Below are 22,847 nucleotides of genomic sequence, written 5' to 3' on the forward strand. Positions count from 1 at the left end.
GTCAGTTCACATTTCTAACACCAAAGCACACTGCATCTTCAAAGAACACAACACAAGCGTGGCCTGAAAGTGAATGTTTTCATTATTGGTTATATTAGGCAGCTCAGCAACAGCCAACACCAGTCTTAACTGGCATGTCTGCAGTCCACTCAGTTTTATTCTTCCCTCAACATACCCGTCCAAGCACTTGTCTGACCCTGCAGTGAGCTGGTTCAGGAAGTTAAGCTGGCAAAAAGCTAACTGTACTAAAATAATCCCACAGGGAGGGCAGGGCTGCAGCAGTACTGGTTTGGATAGGCTGGCTAAGGCTGTTAATGAACTATAGGTTTATGTATTTCTCCCTTTTTTCTCCTCCAAAACAAGATACAAAACCAAACCTACTACTGCTAGCTAGACCAGGAATAAGGGAAGTAAGGATATATGAAATGGCTGCTTCTACATGAAATCACAACCTCTTGCTTTTACAGACATTCAGTAATTCTTCCAAATGGCAAAGCATTCCAAGAAATAATCGATTAGAAGAAGCTATTTTCGATTACCAAAAATCTGCTTGAATGGCTTACCAGAAACATTGATTGATGTTCCTGCATCAATAATTCCACTGTTAGGCCTTACACAGTATCTACGCGGTGCCGTGGTCTTAACTTTGAAGCACACATTTCTGTCTGTAGGATTGCCGAGTTTCAGGTTTGTAGTGACAACATCTGTGAAAGGACCTGAGGAGGAGAACAAAAGCAGACTTGAAATCACACAGAAAGGACTTTTCAAGCAGAGGCTAAGCAGGCTCTAAATCTCCGTTCACAAATCTTATAAAGTAATTAGATGTTCAATTTCCATCTGTGGCACGTACAGATAATCGTGCACGCAAAGCTGCGGGTGCAGCAAGGCCTCTGAGCATCCTCACACACAGCATGTCCAACACAACTGCTCAAGCTGATGATTAACAGCAAAACAAAAAGGGGAAATCATTTATACATTGTTCCAACACAACATTCCAACGATGCCAAATTCTCTGCTGTATCACAGTTACTCTGTTCTAACTACTGAATGCCAGTAAACCCAGGCTTACAGAGATATCGTGTATGTTATAGGTGATAAATAGGGGAGTACACCAGAGTACATCAACTAAAAAGGGAATGGTAACAAAGTGGCTACTACAGATTCACCTGCATATGCAAGTTGTGCCTCCACAGAAGCAGGATTTCACCAGGTATTCAGAAATGCCACACCAAAACCAGCCCCATCAGCATTCAGGGGGCATCCCCTTTGCCTACCAAGTCTTTTTTTTAATTCTTAAATAAATTTCTTGGCTACTAAAAACGATAAACCAAAAGAAATCTTCATAAAATAGCCTACCTCACCCAAGGCAGGAAATGACCATGTGGAAATAGGAAAATTCTTGGATGCTGAGAGCGCTAGCAAAGATTTCCGTGTTAGAAAAGCCAGAACCAAACCATTATCAAGCTCTGCCATACCAAGTGCAGGCAAATCGGTTTCTCACAGCCTCCCTACCTAGTTGAAACTGCCAAAATCCCTCAGGTTAGAGGAAAGACAAGTTACTGATTCTCTACAAGACCCTGATAAATCAGACAGGTAGCACACAACAGCAGTGTGTGCTCAGATGGTAGAGAAGTAGAAATAACAGATATATAAGCACATTTTGATCAACTGTCTTCTGCATAAAAGTAATTAATTTGATGCTTGAATAAAATATCTTCATCTGTCCTCAGGAGTAAAAAAGCAAATTGGTAAAAAAGAGTATTGAACTTTTCCTTGCAGAAATGACAGCCCTAAAATTTAAAAAGGGTGAATGATGACGATGATAAAACAGTGGCAGGCAGCATTCCACCATCCTTCTCCTGCAGCATGGTTGGCTTAAAGTAATTTAAGTTCACTTCCTTTTCTACAAATCTATCACACAAATTTACCTCCTAAGATAACATTTAATACAGCTGTAAAAGTACTGCAGTCCTGCAACCTTTATCCTTCATCTAATTTAAATAAGTGGAAGGGGAAAAAACCCAGAACAATCACACACACACACGCACAAAAACCCAACCAGACAACAACAGAACATCATTTCTGCCTGAGCTCCAACCAGGCCAGCTTTGCATTTACAATGCAATCTGGTAGCAAAAAAAACCTGAAGCAATAAATTTTTCAGATCTTATGACAAAGATTTCACTAAACCTGTGCCTGATGAAACACTGAGAGCAAAAGAGAATGAAACAGATGTTGAGCTTTCTCTGTATTCTGCATGCAGAGACTTCGAGAGTAATGGAAAATACCGGGCGGAACAGCCATGAGCTGTTGGAGAAGTTAAACAAGCCAAACCATCAGAAAAACCCAGCAAACATTCAGGTGTGTAAAGACAGTGGCAGATCTTCAAGATAGCGGTAACTGGGAGAAGACTATTTCAGAAGAAATTACTCGATGCCTAAACACGAAGGATGTGCCTTTACTAAAAAACTACAGCTTGAGCTATTCCAGCACAGAGGCAGAGTCGTCCCTACAAAGCCCTACATATGCAGCTGCACCCTCAGTAGTGCCTTACTAGTCTGCATGCTGGGATAGATATCCTGCGGGAAATACCATGTTTTTACTTGGCTGATCCACGAATGCATGTGGGATTTGTGCACCCCAGCATAGAGCTGCTGTTTGTAATGGTAAAAACAACAATTCTGTGTGTAAAATAACTTCCAAATGGAGTTACTTAGTGCTAACACAGATCATACCAAAATACTTGGCAGCAAAACCTTTTAGCAGATCAAATTCATTTCTTCTTGACTGCTTGACGTTTTCTTTTCTGTCCACTAAACTTTAAACAGTTTTAGCTCTATCTTCCCCAAATTACAGATTTTACAGATGAGCCAGCACAATTGTACTAGAAGGCTGATGTCTACTTCCAGCAAACTTGTGTGAAGGCATGCTCCTTAGGGCACTGCTGTTCAAATACTGTAGCAAAGCAAAACAGGGCAGACAAATGCAGGATTAAAATGCCATTTTAGTTGTTTTGAAGTGTGTAAAAAAAGAAATAGACAACAGAGCATTACTCAGGGTAATCAGGGCATGGCAGTGAAATATTAACAGCTTGGCTGGCCTGTCTTTTAAAGCGCGAGGCCCATGGACTGCCAACTCAGGCTGAAATGAAACCTTGATAGCCTGCTGTTAGATTACTATAGCCTAGGTCTGACATTTGGGGAGGTTGGAGTACGTGGGGGAACTGATCCCAGTATAAATACAAGCTAATGCTGCATTGAAGATACACCCTTGCTCTCTACATCTGGATTTGAGCACTGCAGGTAAGGTTGGCTTGGGTATTAACAATTGCACGAGACACACATCTACCCTGGAGCTTCACTTATCAATACAAGGCATTAGGACTTGTGGAATCATACCCACAGGTGCAGTAAGATAAAATCCTCTACACTTCTTTCCAATGCCTTTGTCCTCACTGCAAGTGGATGGACTAAGTATACAAATCACGTGGATAATGCCTATACTCCCAAGGTGGGCTGTAAGCACACATACAGTCACTCACACTGATGCATCTGGATGGTACTTGGGTAAAAGCAGCAAGTTGACTCTGCAGTGAAGACTGACTCTTACTGTGTGCCTGAACAGAAACTGCACTCAAACACATTCATTTCATAATATTCAAAACAAAATAATGTAATTTTGATTGCTCTTCGTATTTCTGGATAAGTGAAACATATTAAAGCAGGGTGCTTTCCAAATGACAATTCACACACACACAAAAAGGGAACTATTTTTCTCCTGTGTTTTTAAAGATAAGAAAAATGCCACTGGTGTCACCCTAAGGACAAAGTTATGGGAGCGTCAGAGTGCGTACATGCATCATCTGACATAGGGTTGTCATGGGAGCAAGCTGTCCAGAAGGAAGAATGTAGTAAATTGAATTCGGCAGTGAAAGTCTGGAATATTCCACAGGGGCTTGATGACTTTTTCTTGCCAGTTAGAATAAAGTCAACTTGTGTTAATGCAAACTGGGCATCCAGTGATATACAAACTAGAAGTACTACTTGAAGAAAAAGAAACATCAGCAGGGCTAGTTTCAAACCACAGCTGTGGCTTTCCACCCAGGCACACAGCCCTTCACATTTGAAGATCCCAGCATTATCTCATAATTTGCCACGCTCCATTTCCTATTCAAACACCAGTGCTGTATCAATCTCCTAAGAGTGTCATTCTGCAATGTACTGCATTATAATATCCTGGATCATTTTAGTAATAATACAAAAGCCTGGGAATTAGGTCACAGGAACATGATGTCAACTCAATTTAAATTTTATATAACTCTCATTGCAATAAAAATCGCCCGTAATTGTACCAGCAAATCCGGGCAGATAACTTTGATCAGCACAGTACTTGCTTAAGTTTCTTGCCACTCACTACTCACAGAAATCACATTACACACCTATATCACAACTGAATCTTCATACAATTTCTCACCTTAACCAAAATTCTGCATTTTAGCTTGGCAAATAAACAATCCTCATACACATGTGCAGCAAGAACACTGCTGTAGCTCTCTTCAGCATGACAAAGAAGTTAGTGCAAGTATCAGCGGAGGTAAAGCTTTGATGACAAAAGCTTGGACAGGAGCATTCAAACCGAAGAGGCACAGTCCTCTGCAGATTTGTACATGCAAATACTACTATAAGTTTATAATTAACTGCACACATTAGATGAGCCACAGTCCCAGGGTTGCTTTATTCTGTACCAGTCCTTCTCACTGCTGAAAGGGGAGGTGGTCTGACCTCCCATTTCCACCAACTGCTTGTGCTAGCTGCAATGTTCATCTGCTTGCACTGAGAGCTGAGCCAGGGAGCTGCTCGGGCTGAAAATAAATCCACTTACAAGACAAGGAGCGAGGGACGAGGCAGTGGGGAAGAGAAAAAGGAGAACCAGTTTTCAGCCAGATCAAGCAGCACTCAGACACGGGCATCAGGAAAACCGCATCTTTCTGCACAGCATTCTGCCAAATTAAGGCAACAAGGTCTCATATTTAGTAGGTTAAAGCTAGCACATTGAGGCATACACACTGCAGTCACACGTGTAGTGTTGGCATAGTTGTTAAAAAATAATGAAGGCACATGCCCATTTTTTTGTGCTTAAATCTAATGCAAATTCTCATCTGTTTAAAGCCTGGCATCCCTCAAAAAACTAGTGAACTGGTGCTTTCCAGAGGAAACGCACTGCAGGAGCACTTCCTGCCCCCATAGTGAGGTTAAACTGGCAAGTGTTGATCAACAAGATGAAGAAAAAATTCTCATCAATGTATTCCCAGAACGTTCTAGATGCACTTTCATCATCTTTCCATACACAACTTTTGCCACTCTAACGCAGCACCACAGACACGTAGTCAAAGGCATGGTAACTTGAAACAGGCAGAAATAGAGGCAAAGCTTCTAGCGAGGCAACTCCTCTTGTACTTCTTTTGTGGAAAGCAGCGGAATGCAACAATAGAAGAAGGACGTACTGCACCATGGTTTAATCCCATCGATGCATCAGGTGAAAGTCATTAATCACCTGGTATAGTAATCAGCCAAAGAAAGGTAACCAAGGAATCTTTAGTAAGAGATGGTGGAAAGCAGTAGGGGGAAAACTTAAATTGTATTGTGGCTATTCTCAAGAGCCCAAATCCTCCACCTTGAGATGCCCCATCTAATAGATGTCCACATGGAGCAATAATTCATGCAGTGGAAGAGCCACACTGACCCTGCATGTGTGAATGTGGAGGGCAGTGGCCAAGTGTGTTATTTCAGGCTCCCTTCCCCGTCACACACTGCGCTGGCTCCTGCTCTCACAGAGGGAAGTGCCTCTGACAGTACCAACTGACTTCATTTTATTTCCACGATTTCTCCCATTTTATTTCTGGGGCTGTCTACCACCAGTAGAGGTAGGAAAAATAAAAACACTAGTGATGGGCAAGAAGACTCAACACCAGGTGTAGGGTTTGTCTTACTGTAAACTTTTTAAAGTTGTAAGTTGATGACCTTTGAAAATAAACACTAAAATAAAGAAAGCTGAAATGTCAAGCAAGACATCTTGAGCTCTCAGCCAGGTGCCTGTGAATCAAGAACACCCAACACCCAATCAAACTCTCCAACCATCTTACTTGTCTTTAGACAAATCACTTAAGGGCTTCATCTTGTGCTCTTAAGAGCCTTAGGAGTTGATAGCAACTGCAAAACAGAAGCAGGCTTGGACCCTTACAGTTTTCTTCCATGTGAAGTCAGAAGAATACTTATCTAATTACAGAGAATCTTGTGAAGATTAGTGTTTTAAAAAGTACTGTATGCCAAGTTTTAATCATCATCATTTGGCTCTGGAGATATCCATAATTAAGTGAGCATCCACAAGTTTTGAAACCAAGGAAGTCAAAGAACGAGAAACAAGAAGAGCCTGTGTTGCATAAACATCTGACTTCACAAGTAACTCACTGAGAGGACCCAAGACCCCCAGATTTGGTAATTATTTTTAAGAATAAACTTAGGCTGCTCTTAATCCTTGTGTAAATGACTCACAAACTTTTCAATCTCAGCTCAGATTTTAAATGGATGTAGCCAGAAAACCCCATCCCTGTGGCATCAATTTCTTTACTCTTACCACCACCCAAAAGAGCCCTTGAAGTGATGGGAGGGAAGTGGTCATTTCCACTTCTGCTGCATCAAACAAAACCAGAAGTGCCATCCAGATCCCTCCCCACGCAATAGCTGGTGCAATGGAGTAATTTTTTAAATAAGTGTGTAATCAATAAAATGATCTAAGAGAAAAAAAAGCACGTAGAAACCCAGCAAAATTACATGATCCAGATGCCAAAGTTGGAGCAAGGCTGGCAGTGAATTGTTCCATTTGGGTGGATTAATCAGTGTCCTTCTCTGGCCTATTTTGGCACAAACCATTTTTCCCAGAGTATGCCTGATGCTTGATGGGGAAAAAAAATGAAATCCAAACCAAATACAAGACTGAAGGCTACTTTCAGGGTATCCATTAGTATGTAATTCTTGTCACCTTTTATTCCTCAGAGAATCATTAACAGTTTGACTTCACAGTTGTAAGAACTGAGAGGCCACACATAAGCTTGCCAAGATAAATGGAGGAGCATGTCCTTCAAATAATTTTGGTACCAGTGTCATTTGTTTTTTCCAGCTGATCTTGCCAGAGTTTTATTGCACCCAAACATTGCTTACAGCAATCTTCAGCAACAAAATCACACATGAAATATTTTCTCTACATCCCAAACTTAAAGGGATTTCTGTACACAACTGCATAAACAAGAGACTGATAGCAGACTTTGCTAGCTTTTAGAGGTACATCTCTGTTTCAACTGTGCTTTCATATCCTTTTAGAACCAAATGACAAACATATCCTATTACTTTGCTCATTCCACTCACAAATACCACATGTATCAACTCTCTCCATGTATGAAAACAAATCAGAAAATAGTGGTATACTCTTTTGATAGTGGAATAGTAGCTACATTTCTTTCAATAAGCATGACATAGCAAGACCTACTTATAATAAGAAACCTACTTATTCTACACGGCTAGAAACCTCATTCATAAAAAGGATGTGGACCTGTTGGAGCGAGTCCAGAGGAGGCCATGGAGCTGCTGCGAGGGCTGGAGCAGCTCTGCTCTGGAGCCAGGCTGAGAGAGCTGGGCTGGGGCAGACTGGAGAAGAGAAGGCTTCAGGGAGGCCTTAGAGCAGCTCCAGTGACTAATGGGGCCGACAAGAAACCTGGAGAGGGGCTTTTGACAAGGGGAATGGCTTTAAACTGACACAGGGGAGATTCAGATTAGACATTAGGCAGAAGTTCTTCCCAGTGAGGGTGCTGAGGCGCTGGCACAGGGTGCCCAGAGAAGCTGTGGCTGCCCCATCCCTGGCAATGTTCAAGGCCAGGTTGGACGGAGCTTGGAACTAGATGAGCTTTAACGTCCCTTCCAACCCAAACCAGTCTGTGATTCATGGGGGTTGCTGTGTGGGTATTGAAAGAAAACTGAAACAAAGCATAGGTCCCCAAGGAGAAGTGAGGATGCAGCAGTGGAAAATGATGGTGGCCTGATGTGCAAGCTTCCCTGGCAAAAACAGTGCTACAGACTGAAGCCGAAGTAAAGTGTCTCCCTGGAAGAAGCATTATGATTTTAATCATGATCCCAAACTACACTTTTTGTACTTCTTGTGAAGTAATTTTTCCTGGTCTGATTTCATCTAATCTCCATTTCAAATGCACATTAAAATGGTAGGGAAGGAGCAACTACTCTGATTTTATGTTCATATATACTCTTCAAATAGACAAATTTGATGTGCAACTTAAAGGGTAACTGAGCAAGTTGCAAAACTATGCATAAATTGGAAATATCAGAAGAAACAAGCTAAATTAGAGATTTTTGGGATGCACAATGAGTAGCTGCTTTTTGAGTAAGTTAACAAACCCCCATGTTAAATAGGCAGCGAGATACTAATTATAGCTACAAATAAGGAAAGAATCCTGAATTTAGCAAGATACATTCCGAGGGAGCCACTTAAAAACTAGTCTATTAACTGTGCTTTCAGGATCAAAGTTAAAAAACAAAACCACCAAACCAAAACCAAATCAGAAATATGTGAAGTTGCATTCTTCCAAACATAAACTTCCATAAGTATTATCTGCACCATCATATGACACCAGTAAGCACACTGTAAAAACAGCTACACAAAAATAAACCCGAAAATCTTACTGCCATTATACCTTTGCTCCTAGTCTGGTAAAAATGTAGGAAGGCCAGAAGAGGAGACATGGCAAAGCAGAGGAAATTATGCATGCAAACATTTGGAGAAGATGCAAAAATATATTGTTAATTCACGTATCACAAGAAGCAGCAGTTGCAAATATAAACAGGCAACAGTGGCAGTCCAAACATGAAACTGCATACGGGAGGCTCGGCTCCTGCTTGTGAGAAACATTAGAAGCACCAGTAAGGATGAAGCAACTGGTCAGATGAAAAGGAACAGTCACGGGAAAAACAAAAAAGCGCAATTTATTTAAATTTAAAGAATTACACAGTCATTTGACATGCCTTCTACAAGCACAGCTAACTTGAATTAGGTCTTGAAAATTGTTTGCAAAAACACAAGTTTGGCTCCACAGTGAGCCCCACACCTACATGACTTTATAATTTGCACATAAGTAACTAGATCACCAGGCAAACCTCCCCCTTCTTTATTTTTTCCATCCCTCATGGAAACCAACCAAGAAAACAGGATTAAATTTAGAACCATAAAATCTTTAATCCATAGCACCATGGTATGAGGGACTTCGCTGACAGCTTAGAGAACTAAACACTGAAGTAGTTTAGAGATTATTTTCATACAGTATTTATAACAATGTGGGATAGAGTATTGCAGACAGCAGCAGTACCCAATTTGTACTAATGTTCTTGAGGCCAGAAGAATTACAGTTGAAGTAAGCAATTTCCAGAACAGCTATAAGACAGAAAGGACAGACTTGGTCAACTCAGTCTGGATTGTCTTGCTAGTGAGTGTAAACACTCAATCACTTCAATCCATGTGCATTTTAATCCTGCACTGAATTAAACATGGAAAGGGTGATTCACTTTGCATACATTTTCAATGACAGCAAGATTGTGACAGCTGTTCCATACTGATGGCACAAATCCCTCTTTATGAAAGGTTGCCTAGCAGGCCAAGTTTTAAATTCAACAACATCCCAGACATCTCAGAACGTACCCTATATGCCTCTAAGGACATCTCAGTCTACAAAGCAGGTATGAAATGATTTATATATTGAATAAATATTGGGTTAAATGACAAAGGAAGAGACTTGGCATAAATCTGGCTCCTAGTTTAGATAAAATGGTGTTTAAATATATACAGGTAAAATAGCATTATTCCTTTCTGCATCTTGTCATCACATAGGAAGACAGTTAAAGAAGGCTTCAGTGTTACTCGTGGTAGAAACTGTCAAGTCCCGTACTTGGAGAGGACCAGATTCTCACTGAACTCAGTGAGGATTTACTTGGGAGTTAGAAAAAAAAAGAACAAACCAGCTTGCAGCAGCAGGATGGTAATGTTGAAGATCACATTCCCTACAAGGAAGAAATGATGAAATTTAAGTCTGAAATAACAGCTGTTACCACAAACAAAACTGTTGCAAACACCATCAATAAAGCTTTCTAAGCCAACCAACTACACTGACAGAAAAAGTAAAAAGGCTGTTATTGTACCAACTATGAAATGCATTTGCATTCAGTAGTTATTAGTTGTTCCCAGCAGGGAACAGACATACGACCAATATGGTAACAAGATAGTAGCAAATGAGTGTCACTGCAAGATGCTGGCAGAATTAGCAAGGGTCATTTGATTCCTGCATTGTCTCCACGTAGGCAGAAAACTGGTTAGAGGCACTCTAAAAGCAAGAAACAAGACAAACCTTCAGTCACTAAGTTGTCTACAAATATTGCATTGTAATGTATGTAGTTGCTCACTGCATTCAAAATTCATTTGATGCAATCAATAGCTTCCAGAGCTGGGTGCACACAAGAAATTAAGCTTCTTTTAAAATTGGGTATTTGTTCATAGATGTAAGCTGACCTGAGCCCATAAAGTTGGATCATTCACTATGGTGATGATGCCTTTTTTCTAGTTGAGTTTCAAAACAGGTCTGACAATCCATTTAAAGGGCTGTACTCTCATTTTTACAATACTAATTCTGAATTAGAGTGCAATTAAACAAAATTCAGCCTTGTATTCAAAGGTAGCTAATCTATTTTGAGCCAAACAAAGCACTGCATGACTACTGATAAATTTTCAATTTAGAAAACCTGTGAAGTGAGGGGAAAAAAAAAAGGCAATTTCATTTCCAGTGAGAAGAAACTATCAGAAACTCCTGTGCAAATTTCTAGTCCATATTCCTCTTTCACAGGTGATAAGACGTTGTACATGGCATGCAGGGAAGCAGCTGGTAAATACAATTTACTGCTAAGCATCCATGTGAACCTGCACCCGCTATGATACATTACCCATGTCTTTACTTTGACATGATAGCCATGCTCCTAGGAGTTAAAACAGCCACCCCTTATGTTTATTTATGTATTTTCAGTATCATTTGTTTCAATCTCATTCTGATACATTTTCTGAAGCAATGAGTAGAGGACACATGCCATCAACCAAACCAGACTGGCAATCCACCACCCTGATGAGCTTTAAATAACCAACTTGACAAACTTTTTCATGTATCCACGGTTGGTTCCACAACTCAAAGTGAGCTGAAAATTGGTGCAAAAATCTGAGATTCCCGAGGAATGGGGAGTTAAACATGTATGTGTCCCATCCTTTACAATAAAGGCAAGCAGTTAATCATATTAAAAACAAAATCCCACAAAACTAAGAAGTAACTGCTAAATAACAGTTGCTCATGCTGATTTTATCACTGCATTGGGACTTTCCTTGAAATAGTAATACTTTGATCGCATTAATGCTCATTACTTCCAACTGCAATTCCTAATGTCTGTGCAGTACAAAATTATTCAAAAGCCCTTAACCCATAAATCAAATTGGCCAAAGCCTTCAAGCAAATTGGGAGATTGTTTTGAAATAGTCCTGGGAGACCTAAATACATTAATTTAACAGAAAATGCAGCTAAACCTCCTTGACTGCTTCTCAAATAATGGTTATTTGGCTCTCTAACCAGCCTGTTCAAAATCTCAAATTTCCATTAGCCCCACACATACAATTCCTCCCTTTCCCAGGGGGGCTGCTGGTGTCATGTCTAGTGTACAGGACATCAGGTTAAGGAAGCTCAACAGAAGCTTAACTTATTCTACCTTTCAAAAGATGAGATGTGCCATTTATCTCCAGGTCTTTTCCTGTGAACCCTGCACTTTTAAACCAAAGTTTAAAGTCTATGCAAAGTAATGATGCAATTATAAAACTAACGGTGCGCGTGAGATGAGAGTAATTCAGTGAGATGCAGCAAATTTGTGCAACTATAACAAATACTTAATAATTAGCTAAGCTATTGATTTACGTAAACTGCAAGAATAGTGAGCACAACATAAACTGCAAATATTTCAGTGTCACCAGAAAATGACTATTCTGGTTGATAGTTGGGCTACATACTTAAGATTTGCTTAGATTTAGGAAGCCTGCCTGTTATTTAAATACTATGTCCTCTTTTTGAGTGTAGAATTTAATAATCGAATTCAAATATGTAGAGATGTGAAGGTTTACTCACATTTAATGCAGGGACAATGATTTTACTAGTAATCAGGCTAGACAAAGGGAAGCATGCACTGGTACATTTTCCAGCAGAAAAGTAGATAGCCATTGACACAGCAGCCTTCAAAGTGTAAAGAAATCCTAGCACTAACTGCCATTATGCTGCAGACAGTTTAAAGAAAATGTAAATGTTCAGCTTAAAAGATGCATATTGATTATACTAAACAGGCAACTTCTCACAACACCATCAGCATCTCACATTCTTAAATACAGCCTGTTCAAGTGGCAGTGACTAGAAATCCTTATTGATCAGAACAGAACGAGCACAGAGTGAAATCCCTTCAAATACCTTCAGTGCAAGAGTGCCTTACTCACCACAGACAGATGATGACAGGGACAGAGATGTAACTACATAGTCACAATGACCAGTTAAGTCCTTAACCTCTCTTTTGAGACCTGACAGCTGCAGGTTCAATAAAGACTAATCTTACATCCTGAACATTACTGAAGTGCTGGATTGAAGAACCTAAGCCTGGTATCTGGTAAGAACTGGACATTCATGTCAGATACAGGGAGTTTTGCACATCTACACTGCAGCAACAGATCTCAATACACAGACTTCCCTGAAGGAGCACAAACAACCTTATTCGGGAGCGGCAGCCACCTCACCACGGTAATGCAGGTTACACAAGCTGCACAGGGCTGTGGTTAAACACTAAATACTTCCCTCACAGCGTTGCACAAACAGTGGTAGGCTGAGCACATCTATAGGGGCCGAGGGCAGCTCTGATGTACCCAGGGGATTCACTTGAGCCAGGGACAGGTGATGGCTTGGAAACAACGCTGCTAGGCCTCGGGCCAGGTCTGAGTCAGTACTATTAGGAGTGGAGAGAATTGGTTGTTCTGGCTTATTGTGCCCTTTGGAGAAGGCAGAGTTACACAGTGACACATTGCATACGTGCAGGTGCAAAATCGTATACTGGGAACAGGAAACAGCATTTCCAATTGGCTGCAACTTACACAGTTTTGCGAGAAATTCATCCTGCGTTTGACAGTACTGCTCTTTGCCACTTGGGGAGCACTGCAACAGAGTGCTGAGTCATAAGTCCATCCTAACCTGTAGCAAACCTCTAAAAACGGTGCTACCTCAGCTTTTGTGTGTCCCCCCAGCTAAACACAACTCCCCTGACACTCTGCATCTGCAGAGAATGCAGCAGCGTTTCAAACACCTAAAATAAGTTATATCCTAATAAAATTTTGCTTGCTGACATGAAACAAACAGTATGTATTCCAGACAGGCACATTACACTGAAATGCTCAGCCTCACTGGGAAGCCACCCTGTGAGATGCTTGAGGCGGCACCCAAAAGCACAAGTGTGGCACGGTAATTACCAGCTACGTCAAAAAGCACCTGGCAAAAGGAGACAGAATTACATCCTTGTCTAAGTTTAAAGCTACGTAAAGTCATAGCCTCGAATAGTATAATCTAATTAATTCTTGGCAGATTGTTGCATGTTATTTCCTAGATTAAAAAAGAAAAAAAAAAGGAAACATAAATGGAAATGTCATGTGTAACAACAACAACTTTTTTTTCACTATTCATTATCAGCAAGCAGTAAACCATTAGTTTGATGTTTTCTCACCTAGGCTGCAAGCCTGCAACAACCACAACGAGGAGAAAAATCACTGGCAAAAAAGCAAAGCTCCTGTTTCACATGGCACCAAAGACAAGAGCAAGGAAATATGCACCTCCGGCCACATCATGGTGTCCTGCCTCCCACTATTCACAGCTGCATCTCAGTACAGCACATGCTGATGCTATTTTGGAGCATGTGCGTTATGGTGTAGGAGCTGTGAGGCGGGGAGGAAAGACAACCCCTGCTCATGTTCACATGCCATGAAAAAGAATTCTAGCATGAAAAACTCCTTTGATATTTTGACAAACAAATCACACACACAGTATTTTAAAGCAGAGTGCCAAATGAATTTAGAAGATTCACTGCAAACTTGCAAAAGCTTCTTAAAAAAAGGTCTTCAATCATAGAACAATTTGGGTTGGAAGGGACCTTAAAGCTCAACCAGTTCCAAGCCCCTGCCACGGGCAGGGACACCTTCCACTAGAGCAGGTTGCTCCAAGCCCCTGTGTCCAACCTGGCCTTGAACACTGCCAGGGATGGGGCAGCCACAGCTTCTCTGGGCACCCTGTGCCAGCGCCTCAGCGCCCTCACAGGGAAGAACTTCTTTCTTATGCCTAATCTAAATCTCCGCTCTGTCAGTTTAAAGCCATTCCCCTTGTCCTGTCACCTTGTCAAAAACCCCTCTCCAGGTTTACTGTCGGCCCCATTAGGCACTGGGAGCTGCTGTAAGGTTTCCTGGAGCCTTCTCTTCTCCAGGCTGACCCAGCCCAGCTCTCTCAGCCTGGCTCCAGAGCAGAGCTGCTCCTGCCCTCGCAGCAGCTCCGGGGCCTCCTCTGGACTTGCTCCAGCAGCTCCACGTCCCTCTTGTGCTGTTGCCCCAGAGCCGGATCAGGACTGCAGGGGGGGTCTCCCCTTCACGCAGCAGAGGGGCAGGATCCCCTCCCTGACCTGCTGCTCACACTCTGGGGGTGCAGCCCAGCACACGGGGGGGTTCTGGGCTCAAGCGCACACTGATGGGTCATGCTGGGCTTCTCATCAACCAACACCCCAAGTCCCTCTGCTCAGGGCTGCTCTCAATCCATTCTTCACCCAGTCTGGATTTGTGCTTGGGATTGCCCTGACCCCGGTGCAGGACTTTGCACTCGACCTTGCTGAACTTCATCCTTTACAAGTGAAAGTGCTGGCTAAGAGAGAGATGGTTGCAAGTACATAGTGACTGGGACAGAACGAATCCTCGCTGGGGTATCTTATTTCCTCAAGTCATTTTGCAAACATCATACCTCCCACTAGATTTTATACTTAAGAGCTATACAGAGCATTTTAACAGCATCAGAACTATTTTCTGCTTTTTCTACCTGCGTTTTGACTATGAGCTTTATCCATTTCCAGTGTTTGTAACTTGGTTTACAGTCCTACCTCACTGACATCGCTGCCCCACGCTAAGCATCAGATCTTTCAGCACACACCAGTGAGGAAGCACAGGCCTACCAGTGAGCAGCGCTACTGACCTCTGCCAGTTTGTATCTACTGCGCAGAGCAACGCTTTGGAAATAAATGCTGCTGTTTAGGAAGGTGAGAAAATCATTACTGCCACATTACCAGGCAATATGTCGTCACAAAACCAGTAGGACAAGAAATGCTTAGAGCAGAATTTACTTCATGAATATTTCAAATTGGCCTTTCCTGAATGAAGGACAGCGGTCAGCACTAGTTGTTAGAAAGGACCGTTAGAACATATTGCCAAGGCACATGAATGCTATCCATAGCATTAAGTGTGTTTGAACATTAATATTTAAACATACTTTTAAACCAAACCATTTAATAGCTGCAGTTACTCAAGTAATATTTTACATTATAAGGAGTATATGTTGCTGGCTAAAGATTTGGCAACCAAAATCTATATGGTTGGTTGATTTACCTTCAACAGCTACTGATTATCTAGCCCAGAACCTCAATTGGAAGACTAGTGGTCTGAGGAGCTATCTTTATTTCAACAAAAACCAGAGTTTAGCTTGTTTTATACCTATTGTGATGAAGTGAAAACCAACCAAACCCTGAATCACAATTGTCTCCTTAGCAAGGCAGTGCCAACAAAGGCCCCACCTTCTGCCCACCTGAGTGTGGATGCGATCGCTTGTTGACCACAATATTATTCACAACAAGAGCTGATTTTCACCTAATCATACCTAACATAAAGAATGTTAAAACAGCAGTAGTTTCCTTCGTAAGTATGTTTGATGCTGCTGCCATAACAACATGCGAATACTTCAGCTTACAACAAAGATACATTCATTCCACCCAGTGTTTATTACCGTGCTTCTTGATAAGCCCACCTTACATTATTACTTGCAATATATTTACTAACAAAACGAGGTAAAGACTTCCCCTACATTTGAAAATGCACATGAAAGCTGTTTAAAGGAGTATTTTTAGCAGAAGCCAGTAGATTAATCACTATTTTTTTAAAAAGCCTATTTGCCAGATAGTCAAATGAAGCTATAAATCACCTCTGACTCTCGTAGCATAAATAAACCTGCTGAATGCTTATTTGTAATCCAAGAATATTGTATTACAGTAGTACCATCAGGCTACAAGGCAGGAATTTCAATGTTAGCGAAAATCCAAACCCATTCAAGATTTTTATTTAAAGAAAGGATGGATTTTTGCACAAGCAGAGTATCTACGATTAATTTATCTAACTGGCTTCTCGAATTGTAACAGTAATAACGTGAAAGAGCCACGAAAGGCTGCCCAGCGGCCCCGTGTTTTCCGCAAAGCCCGCGGAGCCGCACACACCGTCCGGGTGCCCCACGCCCCGGCTGCCTGACAGCTCCAGGGCCGGGAATGGGTCTCGGAGCCGCCGAGCGCTGCCCCGGGGCCAGGTGAGGCACCAACCCCTTCCCCTGCCACCGCACCTCCGCGGACCCGGGGGGCTGCTCCCGCCGCCTCGGGCATTCCCCGCTCCGGGCGGCCCCGCGGGGCTCGGGCGCTGCCCGCCGCAGCCCGCAGCCCCTAGCCCACGCGCGGCGGGCGCAGCACAGCCTCCGCCGCGGTGCGGTGAAGCCACCCCGGGAAAGAAGCAGGCTCTTCCGGGGCGCGCTGCCCCGCTGCCGGCCGGAGCAGGCGGCGGCCGGGCCCCCGCCCGCTCGCTCCCTCAGGCCGCCTCGGCCCTGCAGCACGGGTGGGGGCGGGCGGCGCAGCCGCGGCGGGGCCAGGCCCGGCGCGGGGCCCGGCACCCCGCTGCAGCCCCAGCGGGCTTGGGGGCACCTCCCCGCCCCACGGCGGGCAGGAGAGGCCCGGCAGGGTGGGGGGCGGCGGCGGCGGCCACGGCGTTGAAGGACATTTTAGCGGCTGGTGCCCAGCCCCGGCCCCCGGAAAATGGCTGCCGCCGGAGCGGTGCCTCAGGGCTGCCGCGCCGCCGGCCCAGCGCGGGGAGGCCGCGGGCGATGGCGGCGGCCGCCTCGTACCTTTGAATTTGAGCTCGTGCTGCGGTTCGAGGCTGAGGACCTGCTCCGCTTTCGCCATGTTCCTCCTCCTCGGCGGTGGCGGCACCAGGCGGAGAGAGGAAGGGACGGGGAGGGAGGGGAAGGAAAGGGGGAGGGAGAAGAGGAGGGAAAGCAGGCGCGCGGGCGGGCCGCGCCCGGCTGGTTGATTCAGCCCCGCCGAGCGGCCCCGGAGCGGCCAAGGGAGACGTGCTGCGGGTGGCGCAGCGGCGACAAGCCAGGGAAGGCGGGCGGCGGCTGCCGGCGCGCACGGTGCCCGGGCGGGGACGCGGGCAGAGGGCGGGAGGCGGGATGATGCAGCACGGAGGGGCCCAGAGAGAGGCTGCGGCTGACGTCTGCCGCCCGCCCGCCCCCCGCCGCGCCTCCGCCCGCCCCGCTGCCGGCAGCGCCGGGACCGAGCGGGCGGCGCGGGGCGCTTCAGGGTCCTCGTCCGGCTCGAGGTACCCACAACCGGTCTAATTAATAATATTAATGAAGCTCAATCACCGCTGGAAATCACGACTGGGGATAAATGCCGTATTGCCCAGTAGCAGCTGCTATTTCAGGCCTCGAGTCTCTCCACCGAGATCTGTTCGGCCTCGTGGCTCACCGCGGAGCCGAGTCCCTGCGGCTGGCATCGCGGCGACACTCACCCTCCGCCTGGAGCTACCGGGGAATGACACACTGCGGCCACCCGTGTGGAAAACGGGGCCCTACAGGAGCGGGGAAGTGCCGGTAACCGCCGTCAAGCCTCAGGGAAGACTAACTTTTTATTAAATCAAAACAAGTTGAGGTCAGCTCAGGGATTTTAAGACACCACCCCCCTTAAGTAAACTGTAACCAAAGTTTTGGGGTGTTTGGGTTGGAGTTTTTTGGGAGTGTGTTTTTTTGGGGTGTTTGGGGTTTTTTTTACTCCAAATATTTTTTAAACGTACAGGTTGGTGTAATACGAAGCACTGCTTTAGTGATAGCCTTAGGCCAGTGTAGTTACAATAGTAGTACACTTCTTTTCCTTCCTCTCTCCCCTCAGTTGTTTTAAACATTCTAAAAGTTCCTCAAAATGTATAAAACATTGGTTACATCAAAGTCAGCAGGGAGTAACAATGAAACAGGAGTTTGGGATGCCCTTCTTACCAGCAGAAACACACTGGTCTTAAAAAGTGATATACACCAAAAAGTATTTGTTCAGCAACTTCAGACATAGAGAACTTCGGGAGGAGATTACATTTGCAGAGATAAAAAGCAAGTGTATCAACTTCAGTTGGCTTCCAAAGCATAGCAGCTCAAAGCACACAGTTTAGGTTGAGCAAGTCCTAATCAGGGCTGATTAGCAAACAGGCAAGGTGAATAAAGATAGGGTAAAACATTGAGAAAACTCATTCTATCACACCGATACAATCAGGGTGATGCAGTGTGCCTCACCCTCACACAAGTTTTTTGTATCATGAGTGTTGTTTTACTTCATAATTGCCAAAAAACGTATAGGGTAGCTAAAAAGATCTGAATTCCTAAGAAGAGGATTACTGGTGATAAAGGCAACAGCAAATGGCTGATGCAGATGTTAAAACTAACAGCACTAAAAGGGATGAAGACATTCAGTGCTCCCAGCACATCTGCAGCATTCACACCACATCTCAACATTTCAGCTGCACTTGTCCACGATATCCCCGTTTTCCAGCTCTTCTGCTTAACCACCTCCAACCCCACTTCATCTTTTGGTTTTGTTCTTTCATTCCATGCCAAACCAAAACCAACCCACGTACACATTTAGTATAGCTCTTGGTTTTGCATAACGCAAGTGAAACCTGCCAACTCCTAGACAAGACATCAGGACTAACTTTTAGAAGCCTCAGCAATATATGGCAACACCCTCAAATACTGTGTTGTTCTTCCTCAAATTGCTTCTCTGCTCAAGAAAAGATGGTCACACAAAGTCGTGAAGGAGTGCATTTTCTGTTCCAGGTCTTTGCTGTTCTACTTTTCGTAGTTACTTAGATTTAGGATGTCCTTAGCTTCTTATTTTTACTACTTGTGGGGGTTTAATTTATAGCATAAGCTAGAGATGATGTGACAACATTTTACTTAGATCTCAAAAGCAGAAGAGAACTGATTTCACTTACACTTTGTAGTAGAGCTTGCTTTGGCTGATATTCTGGAAAGGTTATCTTCTTTCACCTGATCTCTTTGGGTTTATTTTCTAAACAGATTCTCTCACTGAGCTAGGCATTCTCAGTTCAGCAATTAGTAGAAAAGACAGGCTTTATACGAATCTGCAAGTTAATTGGAAACTAACGGTGAGGAATAAAGCAGAGGAAACTTTATACAACATACAGTCATACATAATAAAAACCCCTAAAGTAAACAACTGCTCAGTGTTGCTGCCCAGCCCTTTCCAGGTTCTACTCCTGAAAGTACAAAGTGTTTGATGATCCACATCTTAAAGGGTTTGCCAAGTTATATCATCTTACCACAGCTGGCAGCTCTGAACCTACCTGTTTGTATGCGAAGGAATCGCCCACACTTTGGTCCAGGCTGAAGTTTTTATAAAGCACAGCATTGTTTAAGTTGGAAATTTATGAAGCATAATGAATGCAGCTTGTCAGGTTTTTGTTATATGTAAATAATGTGTGTACATTCAACATTGTGCAGATCAGATTCATTGAAACAGGCACGCATGAAGGCCACCTGCAATACTACATTCTCGTTACATACATAAACCCACCCTCACTTTGTTAACAAGACTAGAGGACAACTTGTTGCCCAGGTCAGGGTTTGATTAACAGAAGGAAAGAGAGATGAACACTACAGGGCAACTCTGAAGAACACCTGAAAGCTTTGAAAGTGTTCCAGTACAAAGAACAGTTTAATCTGTTGCAAGACTTTTACCTTAAAAGCTATAAAAGACTTTATGCAAGGAAAACATTCTCACTGTGTGTGTGCGCATTAGGTGGTTTACATTTGTTTATCTAGATTCCCTATGCAAATACATGTAAATGTTTTTCTCTCTATTCTAGCACATTCCTTGCATTTACCTTTCTTATTTTCTGATGCACATTCTTACCCCCTTATACAAATGTATTTGACGCTCTTCAAAAGCCATTTACACACATCTAAGGATAACTGAAAACCAGCAGCTACTGAGCAATAATTTTAAGTTACTCCAGGTCTCTTAAAAGGATGACAGGATGTTTCCTGCGTATGAGCTCCAGCCAGTGGCTCAGCAGGCACTTGTAGCCAACGTTTTCAGGTGAAACAGCAGTATCAGAAACAGGACTTTGTTTATTTACACTTTTGAAGGCTGCTTTTTAACTGAACATGTTAGACTCACATCACACACTGAAACAAGAAAATTACACCTTTTAAGCCTCACAGAAGACAAGCGAGCTAACTGCGGCCAGCTCCACATTTTTGTGCTCTACATAACCACCAAAGCAGTGCTTTAAAAAACAAAAAGCAAGCTACCAACCAGCTGGATGTATTAACAAATAAAGGATCCCTTCCCAGCATGACAGGCTCCAAAAACATTGTGCAGATACTAAAAGCACTCTGCAGTTTTGATTGACAGAAACCTGGCCTAAGCAGTCACGAATTTTATGTTTCATGCAGTTTACGGTAAAAGCAACATATTAAATAACTTGACTCTGGCAGGATTTGTCAGGCCTTGCACTGGTTGACAAGACTGTGTGTGGCCTGCAGTTTCTCAGACATCATGCTGCAAAGAAAGGAAGCATTACACAAAAGCTGCATTCTCTCTGCTGTTTTTCCCCATCCCTTCTTTGTACAAGTTTGTCTTGTGCATTTGTCTGTGTATACATAAAGCAGGGAAAAGCCTCAGTTTCTGAATGACCAGCAGTCACCACTTTCAGAAAAAAGCTATTCAAACCATTACTTAAATTCTCCTCTGCCATGGTATTGCTTATATTCCTCTCCATAATTCTATTACCTTAGAGACTATTTTTTGAGATGTTGAGAGTTTTGGAAGCATTTATAAACAAAGCCAGCACATTTATAAACAAAGCTTTTTATTAATAAAATGTTTACACCTTTTCTTTTTGCACAATACATCAGACTGGTAGTGATTTAGCATGTTATTACACTATAAAAGGTTATTATGAATGCTTAGGCTGAAAAGGCTGTTTACATTATGCCAAATCAACACTTCCTTATTTGCATTCTATCCGCTATATGGGAGTGTAACAATTCAAAACAAAAAGGAGAGAACAAAAGCCTGGTTTTCTTCATTAACATCTACAAACCAACAATACAGACAAACCTGTACACACTCTCAGGACCAGCCCAAGAGAAGACTAAAAAATGTCTCGAAACATTCATAAGCTTGGGAATTCATCACTACAATATTTCATCACTAGTAATCTGACTACATGTCATGCAGTGAAGCGATGGTTGTAAATTTGTGCAGTTTACAGTGCTGCAAATGCTCTGTAACTTCGAGCGGCTTAAGTTTGTTTTACAAGAGATACTATAATAAGAAGGCACAGACCTTTCAACCTTTGTAACAGGTTAAGCCAATCCTATAATGAAAAGGCAGAACATTCTTACGAGGGACAAGAATTGCTGATACAAAGGTTAACCTTCACGCTTAATTTTACAGGCAAACATTTATTACACTGCAAGAGCTATATGCATATCAGGTTATTTTTGTGCCCTGAATACACAAATGCAAATGCAAAGTTTCTCATTTAGAAGAAACCTACAGAACTTCATTTCTTTATTGTACTGGGTGTGGGGAGTACGAGGGGGAAGATCACCAGGAATCATAGAATCATATAACAGGGTTGGAAAGGACCTTAAGATCATCTAGTTCCATTCTGCTGCAGAAATGCAATACATTTCTGTGTCTTGAATCAATTCACTGTCACAATTTCAATTTCGGATACACAATATTCAGAAATAGGAAGTACAAAAAAAAAGGAAGTTAAAGTACACAAGAGTTTGTCATGTCACTAGAGCCTTATAATAATTTGCTCCCCCAAGTGAATGTGCTTTTAAAGCCTTTGTTATGTGGTATAATACAGTATGGTACATGTCTCAGCTGTTATGTCTTCATAACAGTTTCATAAGGCTGTACTCATGAATTACCATTTTGTTCACAAACATTTGCCACTGTGACACATACTTCTAGAACCTTTGAGGAGAAAAGGACACTCCCCACCTATTCTTGGCTAAATCCCATAAGGAAACAATGAACAAACTGTCAAGAAAACATAATGGATTTAATAGGAAATACATACTGTAACATGAGTAAAAGTGAGGCAAGATAGTAGCAGTGAAATCCATCTAGGTGTCAGAGTTACAGCATAACCAAGTGCAACAACTGGATGGAGTATCACACACAGATGAAGAGCATGACAGAAATTGGTCTGTAACCTTCAAGATTTGAAAAAGAAGTAGCAGTTGGTTTGTTCAATAATACATATGTGAAAACATTAACAGAAATTAAGCAAAGAAAAACCCAACCTTC

General features: G+C 42.8%; 2 protein-coding genes across 3 annotated transcripts in view; both read right to left on the reverse strand.

Moving 5' to 3' along the window:
• Positions 1-17,710, reverse strand: part of VAPB (VAMP associated protein B and C) — a 31,595-nt gene extending 13,885 nt beyond the window's left edge. The window contains exons 1-2 of the mRNA XM_030503342.1: positions 17,351-17,710; positions 564-716 (exon numbers count right to left, since the gene is read on the reverse strand). Coding sequence (XP_030359202.1) covers positions 564-716; positions 17,351-17,408 — 211 coding nt within the window. The 5' untranslated portion in view covers positions 17,409-17,710. The remainder of the gene's footprint in view (positions 1-563; positions 717-17,350) is intronic.
• RAB22A (RAB22A, member RAS oncogene family) overlaps positions 635-22,847 on the reverse strand; it is a 40,864-nt gene continuing 18,651 nt past the window's right edge. Inside the window, exon 8 of one of the 2 annotated variants that reach the window (XM_030503343.1) lies at positions 635-716. The gene's annotated coding sequence lies outside the window, so the exon portion shown is untranslated. Of the gene's footprint in view, positions 717-21,370; positions 22,754-22,847 lie in introns of those variants that run through there. The other variant, XM_030503344.1, reaches the window with a different exon arrangement.

This window comes from Strigops habroptila, chromosome 13 (genome assembly GCF_004027225.2).
Source record: "Strigops habroptila isolate Jane chromosome 13, bStrHab1.2.pri, whole genome shotgun sequence".
NCBI classification, from domain to species: Eukaryota; Metazoa; Chordata; class Aves; order Psittaciformes; family Psittacidae; genus Strigops; species Strigops habroptila.